Here is a 15254-nt window from a genome sequence, read left to right as displayed (position 1 = left end):
TTTGCTGGGTATGTTTATTCATATAGTTAGCTTTGGACTTAAAGATTTGATTGTTTGCGCAGGTAACGGAATTCGCCCGTACATTCGCGTCACCGGAACACGTGAACGATGTCACCTCGATAATCTCCACAGCGCTAGAAAAGTATAAGAGTCAATAGAATGAAAGTAAGAATCGAGCAACGACTTTTTAATATTATACACCTTTAATTTTATGTATTTTTTCGTCGAATTTCTTTTGATTACATTTTTGCATTTAGTATCTCTCTTATTTTGCACCTTACCTTATAGTGTTACACGATTTTTTGTGTTTGGCTTTTTATAGGTATTGTGAATAAATTGTTAGTATTAGATAATGATGTTCTACAACGATATACACGCGTTTCAATAATAAAAATGATCAAACCTTTATGGCCATTTACATTGTCCTCGATAACGTCTCCACGAAATCTTTAATGTCCTCTTTTGTTCCCATATCCTGCACTCACTGACGTTTACAAAGTATGATATCATTTGATTATCATTTATTTTAAAGAGCGTGGTTGTTCCCCACGCGGTAATTTCGCCTGAACGCACCGTCATGCTCGATTATGCTATCAGATAATCTTGTCAGATAATATCAAATTCTAAGTATTGTGAAGTCGCTAGAAATATAAATGTCACACATAAGTCAATGTTACGCGTTCCTTACTTTATGTTTTACCTCTGAAAGAAGAGATAAAAAGCAATTCTAGTTAGCTAAATCTGAAAAAAGTATATTTTGTCAGGCGTCTGTAATAAATTTTCTTTGCAGAAAAACGACAAATTTAATGCAGAATTCACAAATTAAGTTGATATTTATACAACGACAGCAGACATAGACTTGTTGCTGAATGAAGTGAGACCAAATTGGCACCAATTATGAACAAGATGCCATTACTTAGCTGAATTATTTGTGATGTGCTTATTTAAATATCTGTAACCATATTTATGATACACTTGAGGTAATACTTAAGGTATATAAAAAAAAACATTGAATGATCAAGTATCGGCAAGTTTTGCTCAATATTTGCTCTCAATTTGTTGTATTATCCCGTGTGCATATTCTTGCTCGGTTTTTACCTATGTGTCAATTTTGCATTTTGACTGTAATTTGCCCTCGTTTTACGAAGAGCAAATTTGCAAGCAAAATATAAGCCTGGCGAGAAGCCATAAAGGACATCAGTTTTGTTATAAAATTCTGATTGAATTTAGTGCCAATTTGCAAGCATATTTATTTGTTTTAGGAAGCACTGTGGTAGCAATTAAATATTTAATTTAATAAGTTGAATATTAACGCAAACATATGTATGTAATTAAATGATGTATTTTGTATCTTTGTAAATTATTTGTAATTACTTTATATATATATATATTTCTTAGCGATTACCTGAAAGTAATTTAATGAAATTGAACTCGGTAGCCCTCAGCCTCGTTGCGATTGCATTCTCATAATAGCTTTTTAATCTATTATTATTATTTATTTATTATACATATGTGTGTACTATTATTTAATTTGATATTTTTGAATATTTTCAAACATTTCCATTTTGGCAATTTATTCTTAAACATATGTGTAATTATAGAATAGGAGATTTTCCACACGAGATCCTTTGTTAATTTTTTTACACGATTCTGCAGAAGTTTTTTGTACAGATATGTGTGATAAATGATTTAGCACGTGTAGAATCGTTCGCTCCTGAGTCATGTTCAGTACCGTTTCCTCCTCCTGTCGGCAATTTCCCCGCACGTCTCGCCGTGTGTTACCACTACTCTTTCTCGCGGATGGACTCTATAATCCGCCGGATCGTCAGACGCTGACCGGTTTTGATCTTTGCCGTGCACTGGTCGCATCGCAAGCGTTGGTCTGACTACCACAAGCATCAAAGACTGAAAAATCACATTAATTCGTAAGCTTCATCCGAGGTCAACAGGTCCTCACACTGCGCAGTGACTCGCCGATCATGCGGCTACAGTTGGGTAAGTAATCTCTTTTTGCTTCGTAAATTTTCACAAATCTATCTTTTCTATTCAATTTTTTCTAAAATCTTTAAGTGACAACAGAATTGCCATGGTAGAGACATAACTTGTTATTAATCTGCCCGATCAGCACTGCAATTACTGTCTTATTTAATTGGAACAATCATACTCTTCAAATTTGTCGGATTAAAAAATTTTCATATCTCTACATTGTAATTTTTTTAAGTATAAAGTTTTCAAATGGTTCATGAAACAGTTCCAGTTTGCTATTGAATCTACGTGTAAGAATTTAATTCTCCTAAAGGAAGCTCTACAGAAAAATGTGGAAGAGCTGACAATAGATATAAATGTAAAAGATGCAATCAGATCGAAGGTCAAAGGTGTTAAGATCCTTGCAGATTTCTTTCTTTACAGACTATAAGTACTTCAAGGTTTTATGTATCAAATGAGGTTGCTGACCGCCAACAAAAATGTGGTTTCCGTTCGGATAAGCATTTGTGCGGTCACTATTATCGAATCACATCTAGGAATGCGTGCTGGGATTGTGAATGTACACAATACATGATTTATATGAACAGTGCAAGTTTCAAACTGGAAAGTTATTATTAGACACATATAATCGTAGAAAATTCTCGGAAACAAATATATTATTTCTTCGAACATTAGCAAGAGATTGGTTGATGCAAAGAAAGGACGTTGCTGTATAATAAAATAATTTAATATGAATAGGCCCAGTGTAAAATTTAAAATTAATTATTTACTTTGCACAATTCCAATGCCAATTATTTTTGTTATGGTGTTATTATTTTAACTAATCTATCGACCAATCCGTTTCTTTAATTAAAATTTACTTGTGTCAAGAATGCTACTTTTTATACATTTTTAATTTAATAAATTAAACTGAATTTTCCACTCTTTGTAAAATATGTCAAATTTGAAGTTAAAATTTTGTTAAAACGTAACTCGCTTAAAATTAATCGAATAATGCATATACATATATATTTATATACGTGTACACCACACTCCTTGATTTTCAAGGATTTGTAGTAAAAAAACACTTCAATCAATCACTTCCTTAAACAAAGATTGACTTTAAATTGAGCATAATGGACGAAAGGATCGACGATTAATGGTAAAATCCTCTACAGGATGTAAATTTCAAGTGAAGAAATCTTAATTACAGGATATTTACTGTGCCTCTCAATTGCGGTGGGTTTTATAAAAGAAGGTGCCTGCGCCGTGACGCCAAATCCCGCACAAACCAACGTTCCTTCGTCGACCACTCCTCATGTTGAAGATGACGAAGATTTTGTGCCCTACCAGGGTGAACGCTTCACCGTATTCGATTGGATGTTATTCAGGGTACTTGTGTTCATATATCTATTATGCATAGGCTATTCTTCGTAAATTTATCAGTAATGATTCCTAATGTAAATCCAACAGAGTAAAATTAATTATTATCTAATTAAATTATATGTATAAGACATGTAAAAAAAGAGATCTTTTTAGATGTGCTAGATTCCTTAGAGACTTTTAAAGCTGTTTTTAAATGATAATTTAATCTGATTAAATTTATTAATTAATACTTTATTTTTAACGTTTCTTCAGAGTCTGGGCAAAGCAAATGGAGGGAACGTACTACTGTCGCCGATATCCATAAAATTGGCATTAGTGCTTCTTTATGAGGGAGCTCAGGATCAAACTGCACACGAGCTAGCCGGAGTTATGCAACTTCCAGTTAGCCCATTGGCCACTCGCGAGAAGTTTAATAACATTCTGAGATCTTTACAGGTAAATCTTAATGAAAACGTAAATCACGTACCAATTTATAAATGCATGGAAATTACTATTTTTACTAAGATTGTTGTATACTTTTACGTGTTTCACTTCTAAAGTCATAATGCGATATTTATTTACAGGCTCCATCTTCTGCGTACACTTTAAATTTCGGCTCGCGCATTTATATCGATGAGAAAGTACTGACCAGACAACGCTATGCAGCAACGGTGAAAACCTTTTACAATACCGACGTGATTAATGCTAATTTGTCCGACGCGCACGCAACCGCGACCAAAGTTAATTCTTGGGTCAATAATATTACGAATGGACACATTGAAAAGATGATAGACGACGGTAAGTCTTGCCCGAAACTATCTTCATTTATTGCTGCGTGTTTTATATTCCAAACTCGATAATATATTTTATGAGATGCAAGTATATAATAATACAGACATGTAAATACAATATCTGGTATGTCTGTAAAATAATTTTGTGCCCCTTAATCTTAATGAAAACGACAGACTTCATCGTAAGTTTTAAATGTTGAGACTTAAGATAACATCCACTTATCGTTAATTTTATGTTCCAGAAAAGGGTTTAGAGGACTCGGTGATGCTGATTGTGAATGGGCTGTTCTTCAAGAGTGCTTGGCGCCGCAAGTACTTTGCGCCCGAGAACACTCGAGTTTCCAAATTTCACATAAATGCTAACGAGAGCGTAAATGTGCCGTACATGCATACCGTGGGTCGATTTTATTTCGCCGAATCGCCCAAGCTCGATGCAAAGATCCTGCGGATTCCATACGACGTACGTAACAGCTTGATTAGAGCCCGAGTGAATCGTTGCTAATTATGTAAACGTGATCCTTGATAATTATGCAAACGTTACGAAATGCCAAAATTTTCAGGGCTCAAAATTCGCTATGTATATTATACTGCCGCACACGCTGACAGGCGTGGATCACATTATCAACGAGATTAATCCGTTTACATTGGCGAGAGATGTGTGGGCCATGCAGGAATTGCCTCTTGACATTTGGATCCCGAAGTTCAAGTTCGAGTTCACGAGTCATCTGGAGAATACTTTGCGCGAGGTAACTTACTCTATTTTTACACACGTTCGAATATGCAAAAGAGATATTTGCATATAAAATATTTACTATGACAAATAGTATGTCCTCAGCAAACACGATTGGGTCATATTTGTTAAGAACGCGACAAGTGTAGCGAAACTAGAAATTGATGAAGTTAGAATTATGATCTTCGCTACGTATAAAATGTGTTTTTTTTTGCTTTAATTAAACGATCGCACATTTTACAATGCGAAATAACATTGTACATAATATGCATGGTAACATGTGCTTATTTTTTTATAATAGCTTGGCATTCGCGACATCTTTGATGATACCGCGCTGCTGACGGGTATAGCAAAAACGAAACGGGATTCCAGACACTTGCAGGTATCCGACGTAGTGCATAAGACCGGAATAGAAGTAAATGAAAACGGGACGACTGCTTACGCTGCAACAGGTACATATATGCTCTTTAATAAATATATTTAAATAATTAACTAAAATTGCAATAAGTGATGTACTTCGCGGCTTCGTACTGTTTGAATAATTTTCTCAAATTATTTAACTTGAATTATTCAATTACCCCTTATGACTATTGTGCTTATATATTTTTTCCTTGTACAGAAATACAAATCGGAAATAAAATAGAAGAGGGCACATTCCATGCCAATCATCCGTTTGTGTTTTACATCGAGGATGAGACCACCGGCACTATTCTTTACGTAGGCAAAATTCAGGATCCTTTGAATATGTCTGGGAATACAGGGAAAGTACACGTGGAGTTTCCCACGCGAATTAATCCGGACACGACGACCGTAACTTCCAATCCTGGTAAACTATCGTAAAGTCATCTAATAACTAAGGAGATGGTGCTTGCTATAGTGGTAATGGATAGAATGCCATTTTCTATTCTGGGTTTAAAGTTTCATCATATTAAGCAAATTTTACATTGATCTTTTAACTGTATTAAGTTAATGTTAAGAAATGCCATGTTGAGTTTCCTGTTCTAACAGTAACAGAAATTGTTAAGTTATGCAAAGTATTTTTCCTCCAATTCGATTATATTGTATATCTTAAAACATAAAAGGGAAAAAGATAACGCGGGATTGTTTTTTTTTCTAATCAGAGGGATTTTCACTATATAAACTATACTTTGGACCTGAGCAGAATCGCTGTCTTGCATTCTTAGGCTAATGCATTACGTTTTATGTCTTTCTCTCAAAGTGATGTACAATAATTGCCTTGTGTGTCTTAAGAGTAGACATCCGGTCCGTTCAAATCCTTTCTTACAAATGGTTCTTGATAAAGATAATACTTCTCAATCAGGGTTCGACAAAATTCTGAGATAAAATACCCTACACGTAGAATGTAGTTTACATTTCGGAGAAGGAAATGCTGGATAGAATAATTAACATACTATTATATTAACACATTGCATGATGCTCTATTACGTTGTAATAGATAATTGCATTTAGTAATTGTGGTTCGTAAAAGCCTGACGCAAGTGGTTTTACAGTTTAACTGTCCTGTCGCTTTGATTTATACAATACGTTCAATATTGTAGTATTAAATGCTCTTTTTACAAAGTGTAACAGGATGCATATTATAATTATATATTATATTGTATAAGTAAAATTTATTATATCCGGTGCAAATGTTGCGCTTGCATAAATTTACAAATCTAAGTTCGATATTCGATGGATAGCGTTTTATCGAGTATCAATGTACCAAAGAAATGAACAAATTTATTTATGTTAAATGGATCTGCTAGATGTAAGATACCTTATATGCGCGTACTTAATCCTGAGCTCCAATACTCTTCAGGTAATCTTACAAGTTTTTAATATTGATTGATATGTGCACAAACGAAGGATATCTCTTTTGTTTGTTTACGATCAACACTAAATAAAATATTATATTATTTCTACATTAATTTTATTTCATTTATTATGAACTAGCGACATTTCTGCTGAACTCAAGTAGGCATTCTCTGTTGGTTCCATAAACTTATTATACCTTGGAGTGAGGTGTGCTTAGTAGAAAATTCATTGCTAGATTATGCGTGTAATCGTTTTGAGAAAAAGGATTTGTAAAATTGGATGTTGAAAAAAACCTGCTATCTCATATTAGGAGCCTACATCAGTAGGGGGACTCTCCTCTAAAACTAATTACTAATTTTTCAAGGACTCCTCGAGTATATTTCCTCGGGTTTTCCCCCGTTGCTTATCATGCGTAAATGGCAGAATTATCAACGTGCATGATTGTATATAGCACTAGGAAATTTTCACAACTACTGACGTCATTGCCAATCGCAGTTCATTCGCTCTATATCCATATCATCAATTATTGTGACTTCGTGAATCGTTTGCTTTTATTTTGGCCAAGGGTTGCACCTTTATCGCGACTTGACCGCAAAAGTTGTTGTAAATGAGCTCTGGTGGGGCATTCCAATGACGCTCATGGACGGAAATAGTGGACGGAAATCCCAAGGCGAAACTACTTTTACAAGTTTCTTTTCGCTATTAGCCGTTTATATTTTGATTGTTTGTCTTTTATTGAAAGAGAGAGAGAGAGAGAGAGAGAGAGAGAGAGAGAGAGAGAGCTCTATTTTATATATTAAAATATTTCATTAATGTATGTTACTTATATGCGCTCAACTTTTTTCTCAATATCATCGAAGTTTTCAATCGAAGACTTTACTCAAAGGCACCTAATATAATATAGGCATAAACAGTCTACCCATGCCAATATATTTTGTTTACGTAATTCCAAGGTAAAACGCATCGCGTTTCATTCATTCGGATAATCACGACGACGTGACGTAGTAGGCAATCAATTATTAAACAATATAAGGCGTAAGTAAACTTGACCGGTATGTGTATGAGACAAATAGACAAAAGTAAGCCTTGTACAGTCGGGCTGGAAATTGTGCCTAATACCCAGTGAGAAATCTATGTATATTTTTTAGCTAAGCAAATTACGCGCCGTTACTGACGATCTTAAAGCGCAGTCCCAAACTAAATCTGAAATAGTACGAATACATAATTAAATTGATGCTCAATTTAATAATACCAATACTGGCAAGCATCTTTAAAATCATTACAAAAGATACTATATTATGATATTTATAGGACTACGAAGGATCAATTATTATTTCATTTTCTCAATTTGACATCTTCCTCATTTATATTCTCTTTAATTATTTTCTTTCGCATTCAATCCTCGCTCCCAGCAACATCGGCTCCTCTCATTTGAGGCAGTTTCTGCGGATATCAATTTTACTTCGATATCAATCTCTTTTGCGTCAGAGTGACGAAATAAAAATTCAATTGGGAAAATACATAGTACGTCCTACAATTTTTGCTTCATTCTCAAACTCGTTATGTATTTCATTCCGAACGTGTCGCCTCGCGTATCGCGCCGTTACGCGAATTTATCTCGTGTACATCCTTCGTACACGAGCGAATGGTGATTTGTCGGCGCGTCGGAGCGTAGTAGTGTTTAGATCACGATGAGAAGCTAATGAGAGGATCTAGTCATAAAGTGGGGATGGCTCCTTGCCGGAAGTTCAGCCTTTACACTTGCCGACAATCCGTGTTTCCGTTATATTCATGTTCATCTGCCTCGCCGAGAGGCACGCGATATACGCATTCACGAGCGTGCCAGTCACACATCTACGTCGGATTCCAAATTGAGAGAATGTCCTCACTGCCGCTGTGGATCTCCTGGTGTCTCCTAGCAGGTATCGTTCGCAGAAAAAAGAAAAAGACGGGTTTTAAACGTTATTTAGGAGTCTTTGAGGAAAAATAATCTTGAACGTTTCTTGAGCGATCACGTTGCCTGAGGCTTCAGTCGGATTTATGTAATTGTCTTTGATTCGTCGTGGATTGTCGAAAAATACGATTCTCCGAATCACTTATTTATCGTCGAGTCCTCCTCGCGTTTCTTGTTCTTGCCTTTCCGACGGTGTCTCGTGTAACAAATGGATCTCAATGATCCGAGACTCCGTCTGCTCCATCGTAAACAAAAATCGCCCATTATCAGGCCCGCATTTTCTGCGATTACGTCACCGCACGCAAGGTGAAGTGACACACTCGTTAAAGTCACTCGACGTCTCGGACCATTAGTTCCCGATGTTATCGTCCTTTATCTTCGCCGTTATATCTGGATGTAAATAAGAATCCTGTCGAATGGCTCGGCTTGACAGACGAGGAAAATTCTTCTCGATACGCCAACGTCACATGATAATCTTTACGACGATTATACGTCTACATTTTTTACAGCTGTTCTCCACGTTCAGAATTTACACGCGACCGATCGGCGCGCGATCGATTACGATATATTCGTCCCCGATTAGATAATCAATAATACATTGCGCTTAAACTAGAAATGCCATTGTTATAGAGACGCGACGATAAAGAATCGTGCGTCTGCAATATGCTATAAATGCATGACAATTTGATTCTTCCAATAAATTGCGCATTAATGTAAGATACTCCTACTTACAGCTATTCCAGCTGCGATCAGCACCGAGGACCGATACGCCTTTTTCAACATTGACCTTCTGCAGGTGAGAAAGAGTTTCACAAAAGTACAAATATATAATAAAATATTTTGCATTAATTCTAAATGAATGGAAATAAAACTGAGACGAAAGAAAGTCGGTTAAATTTTGGGCATTGTCGAATGTTTTCAATTTCAAGTAAACTTCTTGGCTCAAATCTTTCTCGTCGAGTTAACATTTTTGGTAAATGTGCAGTATAACGCCCTCACCCTCAATTTTTGTAATTTTTGCAGAATTATTTTTCAATTTCTAGAATAAGAGATAACTTTTTATGCACGAATTAAGGTACACTCCAGTAAATCAACTAATAGTTACATGTGATATAACACACGCTGTACCTACATAACAGTAACATTGTTGAGCAGGAAATTGTAATATTGATGTTACGTAACTGTTGGTGTTTGCTGGAACGTAAAAATGGTCCTCATGTTCGTGACAATGTTTCGTGACAATGATTGTAGAGAGTAAACGAGAACGTCGATGGTAATCTGATACTGTCGCCCGCCAGCGCGAAAGTCGCCCTTACGAGTCTGGTGGAAGGCACGGGTGGTCGAACACGCCACGAGCTTCTCGCAGCTCTGAGATTACCGCCAGAGGAATATGTCATCAGAAGAATAGCGTCACGCGCTCTTATGCCCCTAAAAGTATACTAGATTCATTGACTCAAGCTTCATTTAAATATCGACATCGGTTTAACTTCGATATCGTGAACGTAAAGTGATACTAATGTTGATTCGCATTAACAAAATTGATCTGGACTAGAAAATTCGTCGAAGCTATACCGATGCGCCTTTCTCTCGCGTCAAAAGTTTGCCCGGCCTCTCTGCTCACGTTGTCTGCGCATTATTTTTTTAGAGCCATGAAAATGGCACGGAAATCGACGTGGCGACCCGCTTGTGGATCAATCCGACTCTTGCGGCATCTGCTAACTATATGACCGCCTTGCGTAATTATTACGGAACCGATATCAGACAGCTGAATTTCAATAATCCAACCGACGCGGCCGCCATCATCAATTCCTGGGTTCGCGAGAACACGCGGAATAACATCAACTCGATCATTCAGCCTGGTATTTCACTTAAGTTCTATTGAGACTAGCAAAAGATGCTTTCCCTCCCCCCTTCAATACGTAATTTTTAGATTTCTGGAGACGCACTGGAGAAATGTCTTCTCCAGCTTCAAAGTCACTGCATGGTCTTCCAAGTTAAAACAAAAAGGCACTTTGTCATTGTTCCAGGCACTCTTGGCACCGATACTCAGATGCTGTTAACTTCGGCCTTGTACTTCAAGGGACGATGGCTGAAATCCTTCAACAGGGACGCCACGCGTGTACGGTGCTTCCGTGTTCCCCACAGCGGCTGTCAGGATATTCCTATGATGGAGAACACTTCTAAGTATCGATATGGCTATATACCTTCTCTTGACGCTGATGTCGTGGAAATCCCGTACTCGGTAAGATTTGATCCTTACATAATCAAGCTAGCGCGAACGCTTTGACGCTTTTACGAAGAACTTATTCAACGTTATCTCATATATATATATATATATATATATATGTTTAATTGCTAAAGTAATATTACTTTTGCCTCTAAAAACATGACTCGAGAGTACATTTTTCATATAATATGGAAAATATAAAGCATGAAATTTATCACACATTTTTATCTTAATTTATTATAAAGGGGATTTTTTAATTCTCTTTGAGTAAAAACAGTGAATATATTTCAAGTGTGTGTTATGTAAAGTTGGTTCATAAAATTGATATTTCAGAATGGCAGGACGTCTATGCTGGTATTCCTTCCAGCGCACGAGGAGAGCGACCCGGATCTTCAGATTTTATCCAAGGATCTCTCGTACGTACCGATGAAAACGCTGCTCACTAGTCTCAACGAAACCGAAATGGTGCTTTCTATTCCGCGATTTAGCATCGAGAGCAAATTAGATTTGCGTCCACCCTTGACGCGCGTAAGTATTAACGTATTAACTGACGTTTAATCGCGTTGAGTATAAGTCGCTATTTAATAGCATAATTATTAACATAAACAGTTTTTAGTTTTCCCATGATAAAATTATAATCAATTAGAAAATGAAGAGGCCGTTTAGGACCGAGCATAGGTGTAAGTAGCCAATTAAATTAATAAGTGAATCCATATACCGTATTCTTTCCAACTTATCCTGCGCGCCAGTTACATTGGAAAGAATACGGTATATGGATTCACTTATTAATTTAATTGGCTACTTACACCTATGCCCGGTCCTAAACGGCCTCTTCATTTTCTAATTGATTGTATATCTTAAGGACCTAAGTTAAAATTGTAGTATAAAATTATAATTACTGTCATTATCATACCAACTGAAACCTAACACCTAACGCTAAGTACACCGTTATTTTTTAATAGACGATTATATTATTATAGATACATTAACGTCCACTATGTATCATTGGAAAAGAAGTAAATTAAATGAGGAAACTTCTATTTCAGATGGGCGTGCAGGACATTTTCAGCCCGGCAGCGAATTTCACTGGAATCGTGTCCAATGAATTCTTGCGACTAGGAAATATAATTCAAAATGCTAAAATAGAGGTCGACGAAGAGGGAACCGTCGCTGCCGCGGTGACAGGTGATTATCACCGTAATGCAATACAATTCAGTGTATCAATGTTTGTAGATCGCTGTGCTAATGCTCGTTGCTTAAATTGCAGAACTCGCAGTCGTACCTCTCATGGCTAACATGGCGCCAACTTTCGTAGCAAACAGGCCGTTTATTTTTGCCATCGTTGATCTAGTAACGAGCGAGACTCTCTTCGCTGGTCGTTTTATGGGTCCCTATGCGCGCAATCCAAGATCCGATCAGAAATAAGTCCAATACTCATCTACGAGCGTTTTTATACTTAAGACATGAAAGACTGTCATGCAACAGTACTGCTTTCTATGACAAAAATAATGATCCTGTTACAACTACGGAATGATTATTTACTCTTTTATATACAAATAAAGAATGAATTGAAATAAACATAAAATAGATCTATCGATTACTTTCCCTCCACCTGTAACTGTAACTTAACTCAGTTACATCTTTTCGATAACTAATTTAATAGTTACATTTAAGAGCTTACTTTATATATTTTTAAACCTCCACAGATCGCACTAGGCCTTGCATTTGCGCATAAACGCCTTCGTCGACACTTTACAATTCAAATGCAGATTTGATTGTTTTTATCTTCATTGCAAGAAAGTCACCGCAAAGTAACGATTCGTTATTTTTTGAGTAACTGTAACGCGTTACTTTTCAGAATTGGTAACTTGTACTGTAACGAGTTACATTTTTAGCGAAGAAACTGTAACTGTAACTAGATACTTTTATAAAGTAACTTTTCCAACCCTATATATATATATATATATATATATATATATACACATATATTGCGACACGAGATGAAAACCTACCGCAGAAACTGAATAAATTCACTAACGTCAATTCACCTAATTTGTTATTTATTTACACATCCAGACGTAGAACATATATCTGTAGATCTAATTCATATTGTCCCTAATGTACCCCATTCAATTCTCGTACTTGTGCTTGATATCCTTCCATTGTTTCTGAAAGAAAAAGCGGATATCTGTTATGCAATCAATGCCTCGTGTCTCCTTCAAGTGTCAGAACATAAATTAAGATGCGCCGCTTCTCGCGCCATGCCGTTAATTCGCAAATTAAAATATACGACGCGAGTTTCAATGTTCTGTTCTGTTCTTTTTACAAAATATCGTTAGCGTGTGAAATAACTTTTCGTGACATAACGTGACATAACCTCATTTCAGAACATTAACCTCAATCGGAGAAACCGACACTCGGGGCATCGTGCGAGTACGCGATGTCGAATAAAACGTAAAGGACGAGGGCGAAAGCGCGGCCGGACACTCACCCCTTTGTTAATATTGTCGAAAATCTTCTCGGAGGCCATGTCGAATGCCCTCTCGAACACGAAGGCGGAGGCTAAGACGGCGATCGTGAACGTGGACGTGCGTCTGAGGACGAGATTGTACAACGTGCCGCCGAATCCCATTCTTTACGTTTTCCGCACCTGCAGAATTCTTACTCGCGAAAAAGCAGTGACCGTCTGACCGGAGCGGTGGAAGGGCCGACGTACTCCGGGCGATGTTTTTGCAACCACGGGGATCTAGCAACTTCGCCCTGAAGTTATCGCGCTAGCAGAAGCGACGTCCCGCGGGCGGCAACTTCAAGCGGCGCATTCGATACTCGAACGCATTCGAAAAATCTTGAACGCGCGCGGAGAAGAGCAACTAGTCTTTCTCGAGAGATCGCATCGTTCCAACAATTCACGAATATACGTAATCACATTCACGGCATATAAAAATTCTATCTCACCGTTGTAAATGTACACGTAGCACATGGAACGGGTGTACGATAATAAATTTGTTAATTACCTTTTGCGTAGGTTTTGCAATTCTTTGTCATTTCTTTATTGCCCGTGTGCATTTATGTGTTCTGTTAACTTCTGTTTCGTCAGGGCGCGATGTATTAAATCTGCATTTAAATGCCTGAGACCAGTGCCGGTTTTAACAACATTGGCGCCCTGAGCAAGATTATCGTGGCGCCCATTCAAATTCAGGGGCTCGAAATTCTTGCGAAAGAAAAGACAGGGTAATAATATCGAACGACGAACTCCATTTTGTTTTTATATTTTAGGGAATCTCTCTCAAACTAGGTGAAACCAGGCAGCGGCGCCACTACAGACTTGGCGCCCTGGGCGACCGCCCAACCGCGCCCCGCCCTAAGGCCGGTACTGCCTGAGACGAGCCAAATGACGTCGCCGCGACGTCGCAATCCATTGACAATCAGAAACAATCGGTCGTGTCAGCGCATTTCCATCGTTGCAAGTCGGCCTTTTAATCGACTTAGGGCAAGTTTCACAAACGTCGGTTAACTGCTAACCAAAGGTTAATTGATCCGCTGACTCTTCTTAAATAATAAGATGAAAAAAGATAGGGAGTCGATTTGTGAAACTGGTCCTTAGGCCCGGTTCACCAAACGTCGCTTAACTTTAATCTCGGTTTAATTCATGTTCGTCTCTTTCTAAAGTAACAGTTGGAAATAGAACGGATTAAGCTACGCTTAAAGTTAAACGTTGGTAAAACCGGGCCTTAAAGATTTGCCTGCGGCCATTAGATGATAAAAGGCGTTTACACGAAATTGTCGCTCGAGAATATCGGAGAAGAATAGAAACCAGGAGGCGCACGGGAAACGCTCGTATATTTTTATACATATGTATATCTGTGTACAATATATAAATACTTTTATTTTACAAAATCTTACGTGAACTTATATAAGATATTTTGCAACAATAACGACCGTAGGATACTTCCAGGTCCCTCGCATACTCGCTATACGCGTCTGTCCGATCTCTCGTCACGTGCCCACCGATTGTATCCCGTTCAAACTTCAGCTCAACTGAATTATTATGCGCGTTGCCTAGAAGCAGGCGTGAACAAATTTGAACAAAAAAAAATACGGAGAACGATTACTTTACCGCAATTATTGAATAAACAAACCGACGAACACAATCGCTTAATTTATTCGCGATGTTTATCTTATCTTTATTTTTTACACCCGACCATAACTTATCAAGAGAAATGATTGCAAGAATTCTAACGTCTGGCCCATTAGCTCAGTTGGTTAGAGCGTCGTGCTAATAACGCGAAGGTCGCGGGTTCGATCCCCTCATGGGCCAAGCGATTTTTTTTTACTCTGATTTCTTTTACAATCTGATAACCTTAATGATTTTTACGTAAAATTAAAATGAGAACATAGAAAGCTAAC

The 15254-nt window shown here is 37.4% G+C and overlaps 3 protein-coding genes and 1 non-coding gene across 4 annotated transcripts in view; 3 read left to right on the top strand and 1 right to left on the bottom strand.

Annotated features, from left to right (window-relative positions):
* The window catches only part of LOC105568345, an 11262-nt gene extending 10856 nt beyond the window's left edge, over window positions 1–406 (top strand). The window contains exon 17 of the mRNA XM_012023946.1: window positions 63–406. The gene's annotated coding sequence lies outside the window, so the exon portion shown is untranslated. The remainder of the gene's footprint in view (window positions 1–62) is intronic.
* A 1395-nt stretch (window positions 407–1801) lies between these two features.
* Window positions 1802–12432, top strand: LOC105568344. The gene is made up of 15 exons (XM_012023945.1): window positions 1802–1995; window positions 3179–3357; window positions 3604–3786; window positions 3915–4128; window positions 4364–4581; window positions 4682–4867; window positions 5153–5303; window positions 5471–5677; window positions 9355–9416; window positions 9872–10054; window positions 10266–10479; window positions 10648–10862; window positions 11181–11375; window positions 11894–12032; window positions 12115–12432. Exons 1-15 carry the CDS (start codon window positions 1980–1982, stop codon window positions 12270–12272), a joined length of 2520 nt encoding a protein of 839 aa, XP_011879335.1. The 5' UTR covers window positions 1802–1979; the 3' UTR covers window positions 12273–12432.
* A 457-nt stretch (window positions 12433–12889) lies between these two features.
* LOC105568343 (cytochrome b-c1 complex subunit 9) lies at window positions 12890–13871 on the bottom strand. Its single transcript, XM_012023944.1, has 2 exons — window positions 13339–13871; window positions 12890–13015 (listed from the first exon to the last, which is right to left on the bottom strand). The coding sequence occupies exons 1-2, from the start codon at window positions 13477–13479 to the stop codon at window positions 12977–12979; spliced, it is 180 nt and encodes a 59-aa protein (XP_011879334.1). The 5' UTR covers window positions 13480–13871; the 3' UTR covers window positions 12890–12976.
* Window positions 13872–15091: 1220 nt separating this feature from the next.
* On the top strand, window positions 15092–15165 carry Trnai-aau. The gene has a single exon. It is a non-coding gene; the product is annotated as a tRNA-Ile (tRNA).
* Window positions 15166–15254: the final 89 nt, after the last annotated feature.

Source organism: Vollenhovia emeryi, unplaced genomic scaffold (assembly GCF_000949405.1).
Source record: "Vollenhovia emeryi isolate VEMERY1.0 unplaced genomic scaffold, V.emery_V1.0 DF939130.1, whole genome shotgun sequence".
NCBI lineage: Eukaryota > Metazoa > Arthropoda > Insecta > Hymenoptera > Formicidae > Vollenhovia > Vollenhovia emeryi.
Note: the sequence above shows the minus strand (reverse complement) of the source record. Positions and strands in the feature narration are given on the sequence as shown.